Below are 16580 nucleotides of genomic sequence, written 5' to 3'. Positions count from 1 at the left end.
TTGGTCATATGCCAACTCTCCGTTTTCTGCCATCTTGAAATTGGCCTCTCCATGCCCTGACACCATTTTCCCCCACTAGGACATATACCTCTCCCTTACTTCCCCCAAACACACATGAATTTAGACTGTACATTTAATAAAAGTTAGCAAAAGCACAAGGATAAGAGAAGCACCACATAAAGAAGTTCACGATTCCTTCAGAAATAGTCACTAAGAGTGAGACAGATTTGGTTTCATTCTGCAGAATATGGGTGCATTTTGTGTCTATTGTTCTCATCACTGGAATTTTAGACAAAATTCTAAGATAGGAGTTTAACATCCTATTGTACCACAAACCTTCTATAAGCAAATATTTAACCAAAGAGCCACATATACCTTCCAAGAAAAAGTAAGTACAGGTTTAACATGAAAAAAAAAATGTTGTTAACGGCTAGGGTTATTTTCTGTGTAAATGCACATTCAATTATTTTTTCTCTTGCATTCAGGTTATGCTGTAAGTTAGGCAAAGAAAAAGGTTCTCCTCCTGAGAAGCAGGGAGGAGATGAGAAGCCCCTGTGAAAACCCCCAAGAGCAGGGTTCCCATTTGTCTCCCAGGGCAGGAGGCAGAGACAAGGTCCTTCACAACTACCATGCATTCTAATTAATATAAAATAGAAGAGGCAAGTTCCCTTCTCTCAAGCATTTTGGGAGTTTGTACCTAGTCATCCATTCATCAACAGTCATTGACTGTTTGTACTTGGTGGTAGATTTTATACCAGACACTGAGAATCTGGAAATAAGTAAAACAAAGTCCCTTTTGAGACTGGCTTCCTTCACTTAGCATAATGATTTTGAGAATCATTCAAGTTGTGTGTAGCAATAGCTGTTCTCTTTTATTGCTGAGTAGTATTCCATCTTATGGATGTACCACAGTTTTTTATCACTTCTTCTTTACTTATTTTTATGCCCCTAATTGATTTCTCTTGTCTAATTGCGTTGGCTAAAACCTCCATTATATTGTTGAATAACAGCAGGTGGGCGTGCTTTCTTTGTTCCTGAACGTGTCTTTAGTGTTAAGTAAGTGAGATTCGGCACCACAGTGGTATATGGTGTGTGTGTGTGTGTGTGTGTGTGTGTGTGTGTGTGTGATCATATTAAGGAAGTATCTCCCTATCACTATTTTCTTGAGAGTTTTTATCATGAATGGCTATCGAATTTTGTCAAAGACTTTTTAAAAATCATCTATGAGAATAATCTTATGATTCTCCTGAAATCTATTAATAAAGCAAATGATACTAGATTTCCAGTTTTGAGTGACTTTTTCATTTCATTGTTTTGAGTCCCAGTTCATGATGATATATCACATTCTTTATATGGTTTTGGAATCTATTTGCTAATATTGTATTTAGTACTTTTGTATTGTTATTCATGAAACATAACAGTATATAGATTTATTTTTTCATACTTTCATTACCAGGCTTAGGTTATTAATGTTATATTTGTTTTGGAAAGGAAATAAGGACATTTCCTTCATTTTTCAATGCTTTGGAGCAATTTAAAGAGCACTGGAACTATTTGGACTTTGAAGGTTTGGAAGAATTCCCGTACAAAACAGTGTGGCCCTGTTGCTTTCTTTGTGGTGTGGCTCCTTAATCACTTTCTCTAGTTATTGCATGAAAATTGGTCCATTTAAATTTTCTCTTTCTAATAGAGGCAATTTTGGTAATCTGCATTTACTTAGGAAATTATCCATTTCATTTAGGTTTTCAAATTTCTTTGCAAACAGGTTTTAACTTTTCAAAATTTCGTGAATTTCAGTGGTTATTTCCTCTTGCCATATTGGAAATTTTGTTTGTGCCCTTTTCTCTCTTTTGTTTTTGAATCAGTTAATTAGTACTTTTTCTATTTTAATTTTTTTTCAAGAAACCAGGATTTTGATTTACTAATTAGGCCTAATGTTTCTTATTCTCTACTACATTAATTTTTCTTTTCCATAGTTGTGCTTTCTTTTGATTTACTTTATTGTACTTTGTCTAGTCTTTTTTATGAGAATTTAATTTATTTTCATTCTTTTATTTTTATTGAAAAAGTCTTGAATGCAATGCATTTTCCTCTGATCACTTCTTTAAATGAATCCTATAACTTCTGATATTCAGTATTTTCATTATTAAAAATTCTAGAGACTAAGAAATCCTAGTCTCCATTTCTATTTTTCTTTTCAGCAAGAGTTGTTCAACAGAAGGTATGGTTTTCTAAAGTAATTTCTGGTTTTATTGCACTGTAATCAGAAAATGTCGTTTGTAATATTTTGACTTTATGGAACTCTGATGTTTGCTAATGTTTACTATTATGATCAATTTTTGTGAATATTCCATGTGTGTCTGCAAAAAAGGGAATATTCTCTGTTATTATTGCAAAGAGTGCATTTTCTATATATCCAGGAGATCTACTTTCTTCATTATGTTGTTTCATTCTTCTATCTCCTTACCTATTTTTTGTCTATTTTATTTGTCTTGTACTGTACTGAAAATGCTGCATTAAGGTCTCCTACTATTGGGGTATTTTAATCTGTAGCACCTTGCAATTCCTGTAGTTTTTACTTTATAAACATGCTTACTGTGTCATGTGGCATATAGCATTATGTCTCTGATATAGAATTTGTGAGAAAGGATCATGAGATAGGGAAATTTTAATTCTATTTTTAATTCCTCTTGAGGCAATAGCTGCTTTTGTAGGAAACAGAATTCAAACAAGCTTGCGGAAATGAATCCTCCAAGACTTTAAGCAAATTACTCCTTGTGGAACAACTTCAAATTCACTGGAAACAGCCTACATGGCAAAATGAAACATAGGCTACATTTGGAATATAAAGAGAAAATGTACATTTTAATTTTTTAAAAGCTTTCCTAGCTCCCATCCATTACTTCTAGGAAAAAAAAATATAACTAAATGTTTAATCTTGTTTAAACCAGTCCAATGTGATCTGTGAAGGAGTCCCCTTAGGTGGTGTCCAGTCTTTCTATTTAGGTGACTTAGAGAGCCATCTGCCAACCATCGTGGTTCTCTCCCTCAGTGGGATGAATGCTTTATGTGACATTGTAGTTTGTGGAGAAAGATGGGGTCCCCAGACCTCAACCTCTGTCTCTCTACTTGGGTGATGTTCCTTGCCTATCAGGTCTCTGAAGTCCTGCTGGCCCCCAAAAAGGAAGGCCGCAGGCTGGTGTGACCCGGAGTGAATTTCTCAGTCCCGGCAGTACCCCTGGGGTGCTCGTTGGCTGACTGACCACAGCTTGGCTCTGTTGGTCTCAAATGCTCTGTGGCTGCTGTGACAATGACTCTCATTCTGTCCTGGAATATCCGCCCGAAAGTGTGTCTGGCTGCATTTCAGAGAAACTTCACTGAAGCGGCTTAACAAACAAAAAGCTTCAATTTTGATACAAGGAGAAGTCCGGAGCTGATGTAACTATCCAAAGAACTTGATTTTTTCCTCCCTACCTGCTTCACCAGTCTTTGCAAGTAATTTTGTCCTCAGAGGGCAAGATGGCTACTTCACCTTCAGCATCATGTCTGAATTAAAAATGGAAAGAAAATGCAAATAATAAGGGAGACAGAATGGCATTTATATTCCAAAAGCAAAGCCAACCCAGAAATCCCCACACGACTTCTGTTTGTATCTCATGGTCCTATCATGAACCCAGCTGCAAGAAACATTGTGCAATTTGGTACTTCACGTGGGCACATTGCTTTCATAAGCAAGATGCAGTTTTGTTAGGAAGGAGGAAGGTGAAAATGGCTAATAAGCAGGTGACTGGCAGCACGTGCCGTGTGCAGCCTGCGTGAATTTGCTCCACCCCTCGCTCCAAAGCCTCCTCACTCTGACCCTGTGGAGATTCCTTAGACAATCGTCTAACCAAACTTTCTAAACTCCTGTTCTTTCTACACATGAACCATGGAAAGGACAGGAAAATAAAACCTCAGTGCTTGAGTCTGGTTCCAAAAATGACAAAAAAGTTTATAAAAGACTTAACTATTCTACAGATAAACTATTAAAAATCCAATACTGGAGAGCAACCCAAACCAGATAGAAAGTAAAGGGTCCCCATCCTTGAAATAAGAACTATTTAAGGTGACATCCATATTTGAAAGCCTTTTTCCCCGAGGGCACTTCCCCGACCACAGGTCAAGAAGTGACTAGAACTCCATTACCTGATATACTTGTGTCCTAAACCTGGAGAGATGCAATTTGGGACACATTTGATTACTCATCTTCTGCCTTCTTTCCTGTTCCCTTTCCCCTCTAAGAGGAAGGGGTTTCCCATCTCTTCTTATCAGGACTTCTTCTGTATAAAACGTTATTGCCTAGACAAATGACACCTGGACCTTGTTATGCAAGTTGAGTAAGTGATAGAATATAGACAATCCGCTCTAAAGAAAATACCCAGGTCTAAAGGCTGTCATCTTTTGACAAAATCCTGTCGATGGTTTTTAATAGTAGAAACGGAGTATTCAGGTGTCCCCTCTGTCTTCTGTGAAGCGCTAGCATGCATCAGAGCCACCTGGAAGGCTTGTTTAAATACAAAATTTCTGATTCAGTTCGTGTGGGGTGGAGCCTGAGAACCTGAATTCTAACAAGTTCTCAGGAGTTACGGGTTCTGCTGCTCTGGGACCACACTTTGAGAGTGACCACACTGGAGTCAATATTCTGTGTTTAAAAAGGAAAAATCGCTTCGATAATGTTCAAGGCATTTCCCAGTGTTACCCGCTATATCCAGTGTGCCAAAGACCCCTCACCCCTCCAGGACTCCAAAGGAAAAGTCTACCCACAAAAGTCTTGGATTGCCTAGTAAAGGTGAAGTGGAGACCATAGCAGGGACCAGAGGCCAAAATGAGGGGACTTGATTATTCTCTCTGAATGGAAGGGACCTAGTTGCACATATGGGGCCACCTGACAATCAGAGAGTCACAATCTGAGAAGCTAAAACCCAAGAGTCAGACTCAGCTGAACCTGCCAAAAAGAGAACTTTTTTGGTCTGCCTGAAGAATGAAACAAGGAACCAAAGTGCAGGTCGTATCTGGTCACCAACGGCCAAAAGGGACAGAGGACAGTCTGCTTCCTGTTTTTCAACAGTAAAAAGAATAGTAGGAAGTGGGCTAATGGACGTCAGGCTCTCCTAAGATCCTCACATCCTGAAAAAGTCAACCTCTGCCTCTTTCAAGAAGGAGATAATTTGTGAAGCGTCACCCCAAAGCTTCTCCTTCCTGTGTATGGAGGGGTAAGCTCTTCCTCTTTACAGAGGGAAGACAGTCAGCTTGGTGCTGAGTGCTGCTGGTGGGACCCCCCACACACCCTCCGTGACTTTCAAAATCTCCAATAAAGAAGCTAAAGCCTACAAAACGCTTCATATATCTTGTTATCATGGAAGCCAGCTAAAGAGCTGAATTTCAAGTCTACGTGAAATGGGGAAAATAGAGGACAGTGGCACATGACTGAAAACAGAGGAAGCATGAGGAAGCGAGCTCAGAAAGTTCCCCAAAAGAGCATGAAAGATTCTGGACTCTATGCTGTGGAAATGTAGTCTGAGCGAAGTTGCAGCAAATCTCCAAGGGGTAGGGTGAAAAGATATTTAGTGAGTGCCTCATGTACACCAGGAACTTGGGGGAAAGATGGAGAAATTCGCTTCCACCCACTATGACGGCAGTATACATTAGTACACTGAGACGACAAGTACGTAAAATACAAGATAATGAATTCATACTTTGTCCTGGGCATACCCAGCATCAAATAGGTGTAAGTCCTTGTTTGTTATCTTGGATGAGATCAAAATGTTTCCAAAAGAAAGTCAGATATAAGGTGAACTCTTACACATGAATTATTCAGCTGTGCTAAATCCTCTGCTGTCAACATGGCACCATCGATTGTACCTCTGTGTTCTCTGCATCACAGGGAAGGAGGCTGGAACGACATTCCTTATTATCCCTCTCTGGATGGTCCAGGTTGGAGTCTGTAGATGAGAGGCACTCCCGCGAGATTTGGAATATGGACGAGAAGGAGTACCATTGTCGTCTGGCAGCTATTGCAAACACACAGCAGCTGTGTTTCACCTCATGGCTCCTGAAACCACCATCCTACTTTTAATACCTATATGACTTCCATTTTCCTAATCAAATACTCTGTATAAGTGGAGGAAGATGAATTGTTTCTAGAAACAATAGAGACAAAATAAAGGTGGGATCCAGAAGTGAAGAAGACATGGTCCAGTGATTCTGGGGCATAGAGCATGAGAGTCAGACTGGAGTCTAATGCAGGTGCTTCCATTATGGAGGATTTGTGCCAAACATTTATTAAAATTCTCATCTGACAGGTTCAAAAGATTTGAAAATATCTGTGCCACTAAGCTGAATTTTTTTCCTTGAGCTTACGGTTTCTCTTCATAGATTTGGGAATCCTTTAAGACTTAAGTATTATTTAGGCAGTGACTTTCATTACAGTTCTCATGTAGCGCTAAAGAAAAATACAATTTTTCAGATTTTAAATCAATCTTTGGTGTTATTAAAAAAGGTATTGTCTTCAATGAGCAATTGTTTGGTGCCGTTATGGAAGGTAGTTCATGTTTTATATACTTTAAAATTTTTTATCCTTAAAGTTTTCCGACAAAACTTTCCATAACCAAAGTAATAATCTCTTTTACCATCTCTCCATCTAAAAGTATTTTTCTTGTTTTTGTGCAATTTAATCCAAGCGGTTTAATAACTGTCTCAACTAACAAGTTCAGCTCCTATTAAAATGGTTTAGGGTTGTTTTGTTGGACATTTAATTCTGGCTCCAGTTCCTAGCTTTGTCAACTCTGTTTTTGATTGTTGAGAAGAAATGTCTCATCAAATTCCCTATCTCTTTGCTGAAAATGTCTCTAACAGTTTTTCATTGTTGTTTTGTTTTGTTGCACTGCAGCAAATTGCAATTGCTATTTGTCAGGAATTTTGTAACTAAGCTTCTTCCAGTCTCCCTTTCCCGTGCCAGTCACAGTACTCATTTAGTCATCTCCGTTCATTCTGCATCTGTATCACACCTTCATTTTAGAGTTAAAAATGTGTCCATACTTGTTTTTGAAACTAAAAATTATTTACAAATGAAATAATAATCAATATTTACACGTAATTGCCAACTACAATGTAGGTGGGTATCACCATAACTCATGCTGTCTACAGAAGCCATTCAAATAAAAGTATTACATCAGTGTGTAAAAAAGATTATTCAAAAGCATCCATCTATTGGCATTGACTAGATCCATGACGTGTTTAGGTGTAATACTAGAAACTAGGCACGTGGCTGACACTTGAATTGCAATACAGCAGTAATATGTGACACAGCAGTTAGAGGGAAATATATTTCTATCAAAACAACAAAACTGTGCTTCATGGTAAAATATTTTGCACTGCTTCCATTTTTAAATTTAAATTCAAACTAGATCATGTTTAAAATGAGATAAAATTTAAATTTTTAATTAGATAAAATTTAGAATTCAGTTTCTCAGCTACACCAGCTACATTTCAAGGGCTAGCCACTTGTGGGTCGTGGCTTCCGTATTGGATAAGGCAATTTCTAGAAAATACTCAAACATTTGGACAGACTTCTAAATAATCCATGAGTGAAAAGAAAAAAGACATCGCAAAGAATATAGAAAATATTTTAAACTGAATGATAGTGAAAACAGAATATACAAAAATTTATGAGATATAGATAGACATGCATGGAGGGGAATTTTATAGCTTTCTAGCATTATGTTAGAAAAGAAGAATTTTTAATAGTTTGTGGGATATTTTAGATAACATGCTGGTAGATCTATGGATATTATCTTCTTTTGAAGATTATTGAGTTTGTTCATAATTTAAGTGGGCACTTACTAATAAATTATGGGCAGATCATTTTGATCTTGGAAAGGCTTGGTTTTAGACATTATTTATAAGGGACAACTCCAATTTTGCTCTTCCTTTAGGCAAATCCCTTTGTCCTGATTTGGTTTTTACTCCTAAAGTATAACCCTTTTCGTATTTCAGCAGAATACCTGGTGGACTGGAGTCTCAAATTCTGTCGTTGTTGCTATGGGCAACTGCTGACTTTATTGACCAGCTCTTCCAACCTCCCAGAACAATTTTCCCTGGACCGTTTGGAGATTAAAGTGCCTGGGTCAGCTAAAGATGTGAGGTGAGTTTATATGCAGAATTTCTAATGCCCCCACTCCCTCTGTGGCTCTGTTCTTTTTGGGAGTCCCCCATCAATTTCTACCTGCTCTGGCTGCCTGCAAACTCCATCCTCTTTCTCTCAGGTCACTGTAAATGTCTGCCTGAGTCCTATTACTGTGTCAGCAGGCCAGGCAGTGCTTTCAGGGGGAAACCACATACGTGTGGCGGTAGTGTGGTCCCCTCATCTTGACCCTTAACTAAAGGGTCGAGTCTCCTACAGTGTCTGTTTGTATTTGGTCACTTCCTAGTGCCATCATGCAGTTGTTTTAAAATTATTATTATCATTGTTGTTGTTATTATTATTATGTATTTTCTACATAGTTTATCAATGTTATTCCAGAAGAATTGGGAGCTGGAAAACTTCCCTGAGATTTTTCAGCTGCTGCTTTGACCCACCAAGGAGCAAACAAGCTCGGACTCATTTGGGCTCTTCAAATCACCCAATCCCTCTTCTTCATGCTTTACTCTAGTGTTGAGATAGTTTTCAAAATGAACAAATTCCAACGTTCACTATTTTCATAGCCTTGGCCAAGACAACCCTCTCTCCCCACCCCGCCCCCTCCCACACCACATCTTTCTTACTGATTCACAGACTGTGGAGTTTCCAGAACATACCCACATGTGCCTCCCCTATTCTCTGAGCCAGAGGGAGTGATGGCACTGTGACAACATCTATCCATCATCCTGAAATGTTGTGGGAGGCACCCTCTCTGATTTTTAGTAATCAAGGAGAGAAAACATCGTATATAATTAAAAATAATTCCTGGTGGAATTTTTAATGAATGCCATATTTTGAGTGACTTGCCATTTAGAATCACAGAATGAGTGTCATTTGGTGAAATGCTTGTATTTTCTATTATGAAATTAATTAAGCTAACAGTTAAATCAACACTTAAAGAAATGTATTGTTATCCCAATGGAAATGCAAATGGTGTTAACTTTTATTCAATAGCTCTGAAGTTGTGAGTCTGTTCACTTAGAAACAACATGACCTTGAGTCACATATCCTTGAAGTATCTACCAATTTTCCCAAACTTAGTAAGTAAATGTAAGATGATTCCAACTGGAATGCCAGTAAGGCTTTACTGAAAATTAAACAAAGGATTTTACTTTTCACACAGAAGAATAAATGCCTGAGAATAACAAAGGAAATATACAAGTGAGTAAATCAAAGCCACTATAATCAAATCAATATTTTATTCATATAGAAGAATAGAAGACAGGAACAGAATTGAAAATCCTGACATGGATCTTAGGGAGTATGAAAATTTAATAGACGACAAATACTGTATTTCAGTGGGAAACGGATCGCTCAATTAATAAACGGTCCTTGCACAAAGGCTATCTTAAGTATACACCAAAATAAGTTTCTGTTCTACCTTGGGACACTTTTCTGAATCTTTTAGCAAAAGAAATGCTCCATCGTTCTTGGAAGTCCACCATGTCTGGGCAAGGTGGACGCCATGGCCTCCAGCCTGGGACATCAAGGTACTGACAGGGCATCTGATAGGAGATCTCTGGCAGGCGGATGAGCCTCCAGACAGACCTGAGGTTGCGTCTCGAATTTCTGATTGTCCCCCAGCACTGTTACCCCCAGTCTCACGTCCCACCCCTTCCAGGGGAAGGTAGTAGAGATCCTCTGCCACACAGCTTGAAGAAAGGAAAAGAGGGGACTATCAGGGGGTACCCCCCACTCTGCCCCTCCCCGTTCCCTCCTATCCCATTTCCATCAGTTGATCAGACTCCCCAAGGAGCATCTTGAACCTCAGAGAAGCTGAGGTGCATCTGAAGCATGTCAGTCTCTTTGCGAGGTTCGATGGCACGCGTCAGAGGCCACAGCCAGCCCAACATCCTGCTGTCTTCTGGTCCTCTTCCATCCCACTCCATAGGAACCCTGTCTGTAGGAGCAGCGCTCCAGAAAGCCACCCACGCCATGCCGTCCTCCCACCAACCACACAGCCGCTCCAGACAATGTCTGAGTCATTCCACTGCTACCTTTGCAGGTTCCCTTTCTTCTCTGCCTCCCTCCACTCTACACCCCCACATACCTTGTTGGGGGACCCATTTACACACCCAGAAACTCACCCCATCCACGTTTTCTTCCCACTATCAAGTGAGAAGGGAAAGGGTTGCAGGTCAGGCTGAGACAGGGTTGAAAATCACCTGTTTTCTAACACAAACGAGGACATGTTGAGAGCGGAAATAATGGTGCATGACCTCCCTAACCTAAGTCCGCAGTAGGGAAGTGCTCCTCTCTGCACAAGTCCCCTTGGCACCTCCTGGGGCCTCCACGTCCTGTAGCCAGGTCTAGGGTCTGCCTTCCTGACCTGGCCTGGCTCCTTCCTTAACGCACCCAACTTTGCCAATCATCGCCACCAGGAAGTTCCCACGGAGCTCATTTGTTGTGATTCCATGGCCTCTTTCAGGGCTGAATAAAAGGGCTTCTCCTTCTGCCCCTTCCCTGTTTCCACTGGCCTTCTCCTCCCCATCCCAGCAGTTGTCCCTCCCCGCATGTCACAGAGCCATTGTTATGTCCTGACCCACCACACACAACACGAACCTTAAAAGTCATTATGTCTGCCCCTTCACAGGCCAGGACATAGCCCAAGAGATGTAAAGTCGCCTAGTCATTGTCCCACTGATTTGCTCTCATTGCTCAAGGAGAGAGTCCAGTTGACCAGGATGCTGTGAGGGTCCTGGAAGAATGAGGCACAGGCCTGCCCTCGGGAAGCTTTGGTTCTATGAGGGTAAAGACAAGAACGTCAAGAAATTCAATGCCAATGGGTCTGAGGTTCCACCTGAGAAGAGTGTGTGGACCAGGGCAGAGGAAGGAGCACTTGCGTCTTCTGGATGATGTGATGAAGGAGCTGGCTGTGAGCTGGGAACTCTGGAACCCACATCCCCTCACACACCAGACATTGACCCGGAGACTGGGCTGGTCAGTGACGCATGGGATGGAGAGGGCAAGTGGTGGCCTGGGAGCTGGACATGAGGGCTGACGTGACATAGTTGTATATCAGTAGAGCCCAGGGTGCGCTCCAACAGGTGCATGTCTTCTTCAGGAGAGGTTTGTTAGTCTCCTCAGATTCCTTCTGGATTTGGCACAGGTCGTCCATCACGGACACCTCGCTGAGCACTTCCTCAGGGCATAGTTCCTGGCTTATTTGCCTTCCCTTCACTTCTCTCAGCAGAACGTTTTGCTGGAAGTATTGGTAAACCTTGTTGCTATAAAAATGGCCTCCATTTTCCCACAGGATCTCCTCGATGTTCTGCATGAGCTCCATCAGCTGGGCCTCCTGCTCCACCTCCTCCGCCTTGTTGTTGAAGCCACAGTGGCGCCGCGCACACATCACGTCCAGCTCAGCAAGTTCCCGGTTGTCAGTCTCACGCAGATACTCGTCCAGAGAGCCACCGTCCAGGTCTTCCTTCCGGGTGAACACCAGGATGGTGTAGGACAGGATGCCCGTTCCGAAGACCTCCTGGAGGCGCCTGACCACGTCCTGGTCCTCCTTTGTGAACCGGCCCAGCTGTGTCACCAGGAGCACAACGTGCGGCCCTGGGGAGGAGACGACAATGGCGGTACAGACTTCCCGGACCGCCACTTCCGGAGGAGCCGAAGGGGACAACATATCAGGGGTGTCGATCACCTCGAGTTCCTTCCCAGACCATTCTCGGCTCTCTTTCTGGAAGGCTTTGGTCACAGGTGTAGCACTGAGTTTAGACTCAAACACTTCCCTGCCAAGGATGCTGTTTCCTGTTGCACTTTTCCCACTTCCAGTTTTCCCCACCAGCAAGAGCCTCAGTGTCTTTGTGGTCTGTTCCTTCTCCGTTAGATCTAGAATCATCAAGAGAAAGCAGAGAGGTTGGGATTAGAGCCTGTCCACCCCATTTAGGCCCATCAGAGTCCTCGGCCTTGGGAATGCTCCCTGTCCTCAGGGACATATGTCCTGGGTGTAGAGACAGAGGCCAGCATCTGTACCTGAGACCTACATTGGGCTCACATTCTTTTTTTTTCGGTAACTTTGTTTTTTGTGGGGGGTAAAATATACATAGCATAAAACTTGCTGTTTTAGCTACTTTTAGGTGTATAATTCAGTGGCTGAATTGTACTCAATTCACACTGTTGTGGGTTCATCTCAAATATTTTACGCATCTCAAAAATTTGTTTCATCATCCCCAACTGATACTCTGTCCCCATGAAACAATAACCCCTCATTCTCCCCACCCTCAGCCCCTGGTAACCACTCTTCTACTTTCTGTCTACTGTGCTATTCAAGCGACCACTGATAAGAAGAATCCTGCAATATTTGACTTTTTGTGTCTGGTTTATTTCACTTGGCACAGTGTTTTCAAGGTTCATCCATGCTGCTGGCTTGTGTCAGGATTTCCTTCTTTTTCAAGGCTGAATAATATTCCATTGGATGGATGGACCACATGTTGTTCATTCATATATATGGACACCTTTTTGCTACTGTGATTAATGCTGCTATGAATATCGGTATACAGATGCCTGTTTGAGTCCCTGCTTTCAATTATTTGGGGTATGTACTCAGAAGTAGAATTGCTGGACACTGTGGTAGAAAACCTCATTTTGTTTAGATTTTGAAACTTCTTCTCAGGGGTACCTGTTCTCACCCAGATGGGAATCAGCCCATCGTGAATATGGGCCCCTGAGCGTCCCCAGGTGTCCCTGAGTGGTGAAGACAGAAGTGTGTGGCTTCCATGTCTGCATCTTATCCCCGAGGTGACTGACCACACCGACTCCGTCAGCTTTTCCAACAGTGAATGTTGGGTGTGTGGGACCTTTCCGCCAGGCCCAGGCTCCACAGCACAGAGGTGTAGTGGGGTCGTGTTCTTAAGCTGCATTTTTGAAGTTTGGGCTGAACATTCTCACCCAGCCAAATATCAGAACCATCCGCTGACAGAAGACTTGGAGATGCCAACCTAATGTTGAGAAACCAATGTCAAGATTTTTGGAAATGGCTGGGCCTGAAGGGCAGGAAGAGAATTCCTTCTCCTGGCCTTTCAGGTGTCAGGCCCAGAGCACCTAGAGAAGAGCCAGGTGACGGCTGGTTTCCAAGTCGGTCCACATTGAAGACATTGATGTGTCTCAACAACAGATCCCTAAGCCTCCTAACGGCACGATTGGCACCCTTGACTGGCTGGCCCACCAACCACTTCTGCCTGATGACATTGGCTCCCTCCAGCTTGCCTGGGTGGCCTGAAAGAATGACTGAATGCAAGGGAATTTCAAGGAAGCATGGAAGGTGGGCTGTTCATCCTTGCCCTCCCAGCCAATCGGCAATTGGGCGAAGACAGTATCTCCATCTGGAGCCAGGACACACCTCTGGACTCTCAAGCCAGATACATCATTTGAGCTTTGGAGAGGACTTTTAAAATAATATTTAACGCTGATTGTTATGAGTAAGGGTAAATCAGGTGTCAGCACTTGTATTGGTAATTTTCCTACACAGTTTATTAATATGGCTTTCTCCCAATGGCTTGGGCCATTGAAGTCCATTTAGGAAAAAAACATTTGTGTTAAAATGCATAATGAATCACAATTCCTTCTGGCCAGGAAAATGGATGGATTTCAGCATCCCTAAATTCTGCCTCCCCAGGTTGGATGACTAATTGAGCCCATGACAATTAAGTGCCTGACCCTGATGAAATAGTTTCTTGGGGAGAGAACCACTTGAGAAGGCCCAGCAGAGTTCTGAGGCAGCGGCCGAGCACATGCTGCTTGTTCCCGTGGTGTTTTGATGACTCTGAGCGCTCCCATATCTGAACCAGCCAAGCGCCCACATAGGGTCTGTTGGCTTCCAAGCCTCCACCAAGGCGAGTCATCTTGTCACACCCACCTTCTGAGAAGGCAAGTGCAGACCCTTCCCTTGGGACTGGCACAGAGATAGTCAAGGGGTGACTGGTGCTATCTCCCTCCTTTCTCCCTATGCCTGTCGGAGGCCTCTCCCTCTTCTTTGGTGGGGGTAAAGAGAGGCCACAGCCAAAGGCCATCCCATGGGCCTTTGACTGGGTTGAACTCTGCTGCCTCTCCAAGTGCACCCCCTGCACATCAAACACGCCCGTCCGCACTGCTCTCAAGTTCACTTATGCTAGAAAGTCATTTTACCTCCCGACGTGTCTGGTTCAGACTGCTGGGACAGCGCTTCTGTGGGATTGTCCCCGCAATGTTCATAGTCTTCTTCTTCCATCTAGAGAAAATAATAACATGTCTGACTGATTTTCCAACCGAATTTTAAGAGGCGCCTGACTTTGCCTTTCTCTTATCAGAAGAAAATTTTTTGCATTAGTTTGTGGGGGGGGGGGAGTGAACTCATTGAGGAGAGGGGAGGAAGGTCTGAGACATTCTCTACCTCCTTTAGGGTCTCTCTCTCTCTCTCTCTCTCTCTCTCTCTCTCTCTCTCTCTCTCTCTCCTCTCTGGTCTGCATCGTGAGTGTAAGCGATTTCATGGAGAAGGTGCAGTTGGCCTGCAGCCTGAGGGATGGGTGGCATTTAGATGGACAGAGTGTCCTGGCGCTGTCCTGTGAGGGGGACCAAGGGGCAGGGAGGCAGAAGCAGGTCTGACACTGTGTCCTGAGGGCAGTGGGAAGATGTGTGGACAGAGTGTGCTGGAGGCCATAAGCAGGAAGCTGGGGCTGACTGGGGGGGGGGGGGTCGGAGGGGGGTGCGTGTAGGTGCCAGAAAGAGCAGTCCAGGATTGAGCTCTGAGGAAGTCTTGGCAGTGAGGATGGCAGACGGCTGAGAGGTAGGTGGCTGGGTGCTGTGGTGAGGAGGCTGACAGCCTCGGCCCAGGGACTTCGTGGGGTGGGGGACAGATTGCTGGGAGCCAGGAGACCCCAGTGCTCATCTCCGTGACCATCAGTTAGGATGGCCACCCTGCCTGGGCCTCAGTGTCCCCAGAAGTGTGACTGCTGGGCCTGAACTAGGTGTTCCTGGGGTCTCTTCCCCTATAAGATTCCAACACATTTTGTGACACTTCCTAGAGCAACTCCTAGTCCTGTTTGCAATGAGGGACATGTCACTCTAACTAGGAACTCTCGTCATCTTTCTTCAACCCACACTGCCTCACAGACGAACATAGTTCCTATTTTAGGAGCCCATCCTGTTAGATCTGCTCCATATTTTCTGTGGGATTAGGGAGGAAACTGCACAGCCCCATGACTGTTTTCCATAACTCGTAAGACACTCGGAAACTTCACCGTCAGAGACCGTTTCCAGATGAAGGATCCGAGGCCTCCATAGGTCATGCCCTGAACAGTGCCTCATACCTTTGCCACATGTCACAGTTTTTGTCTCCAACATAGAACACAGAGCAGATAAATCCCGGTTATGTTTTTCAAGAAGAAAGTAAAACTCACGGGAGCATAATATAAGCATAACACCCCAAGATTAGGTAGTGAGTTTGAGGCAGGGCACAAAGCGTACAAAGTTCTACTGATGTTTTACTCACAGCTCTTTCTATTATACAACAAACACACACATACACACAACACACACACATTCACACAAACATAACACACATACAACATGACATACACATACACTCCCAAACAACACACACATACACTCACAAACATACAAATACACACATACATATACAACACACATACACACAATCATAATACACACACACCACACATGTACACATATACACACATACAAACATACAAACAAACATAACACACACAAAGATACACACACAAAACACAAACAGACACACTCACCCACACTCAGACTTACCACCTTGCTGGTCAGTAGACAAGAGGAGTAGCCACGTCTCCTGACTCCAAGTCCCTTCTGCTCTTGAGAATTCTTTGTTTCTCCTTTTTGGGCTGACACAGTGTAGGCTTCTGGGAACACTGAATGGAGGAGGCAGGCGAAAGCGTGCAAACCCAGAGAGGACAGTGTTTATATTTTTCAGGAAAACGCAATCACAAGCTAAGCTCAAGAACTGCTCTGGAAAGAGCAGCCGTCAGCTGTGAGATGGAGAAACAGGAAGTGGGTAGGAACACTCAGGGTTAGGCCTTCCGGACTCTGAAACCATGCTGTTCGCATTTGTCTGCAGCCGTGGTAACATAAACAAGAACACGAGACTGTTATTTTTATCCTGAACTAGGATAACTAGAACTCAGTGACAAAAAATAGGTAACAGATCCTTCAGAAAATTTTATCAGGGGAATGATTTTTTACTGATCTTTCCCCTTTTCTGAGAATGGCCGATCCTATGCCTTTGCTATCATGACAGACATTCATTGTCTCTTTTCTTTCTCTAACCCTTCCTTCCCTTAAACATTAATATTTTCTCTCAAGACGAGGACTTTTGACTTGAACTGAAGCA

The 16580-nt window shown here is 43.1% G+C and overlaps 1 protein-coding gene across 1 annotated transcript; it reads right to left on the bottom strand.

Annotated features, from left to right (window-relative positions):
- Positions 1-9398: 9398 nt before the first annotated feature.
- On the bottom strand, positions 9399-16331 carry GIMAP6 (GTPase, IMAP family member 6). Its single transcript, XM_074315148.1, has 3 exons — positions 15983-16331; positions 14351-14432; positions 9399-12055 (listed from the first exon to the last, which is right to left on the bottom strand). The coding sequence occupies exons 2-3, from the start codon at positions 14430-14432 to the stop codon at positions 11160-11162; spliced, it is 978 nt and encodes a 325-aa protein (XP_074171249.1). The 5' UTR covers positions 15983-16331; the 3' UTR covers positions 9399-11159.
- Between the last annotated feature and the right edge of the window lie 249 nt (positions 16332-16580).

The sequence above is a fragment of the Rhinolophus sinicus genome, linkage group LG11 (assembly GCF_036562045.2).
Source record: "Rhinolophus sinicus isolate RSC01 linkage group LG11, ASM3656204v1, whole genome shotgun sequence".
Taxonomy (NCBI): Eukaryota; Metazoa; Chordata; class Mammalia; order Chiroptera; family Rhinolophidae; genus Rhinolophus; species Rhinolophus sinicus.
This window is presented reverse-complemented; position numbering and strand designations above follow the sequence as displayed.

Bases quoted from the DNA above. Each gene is read 5' to 3' on its own strand.
- GIMAP6 (XM_074315148.1), bottom strand. From the start codon at position 14,432: ATGGAAGAAGAAGACTATGAACATTGCGGGGACAATCCCACAGAAGCG. The intron at 12,056-14,350 runs GTAAAATGACTT...TGATGATTCTAG, and splicing joins TGAACCAGACACGTCGGGAG to ATCTAACGGAGAAGGAACAG.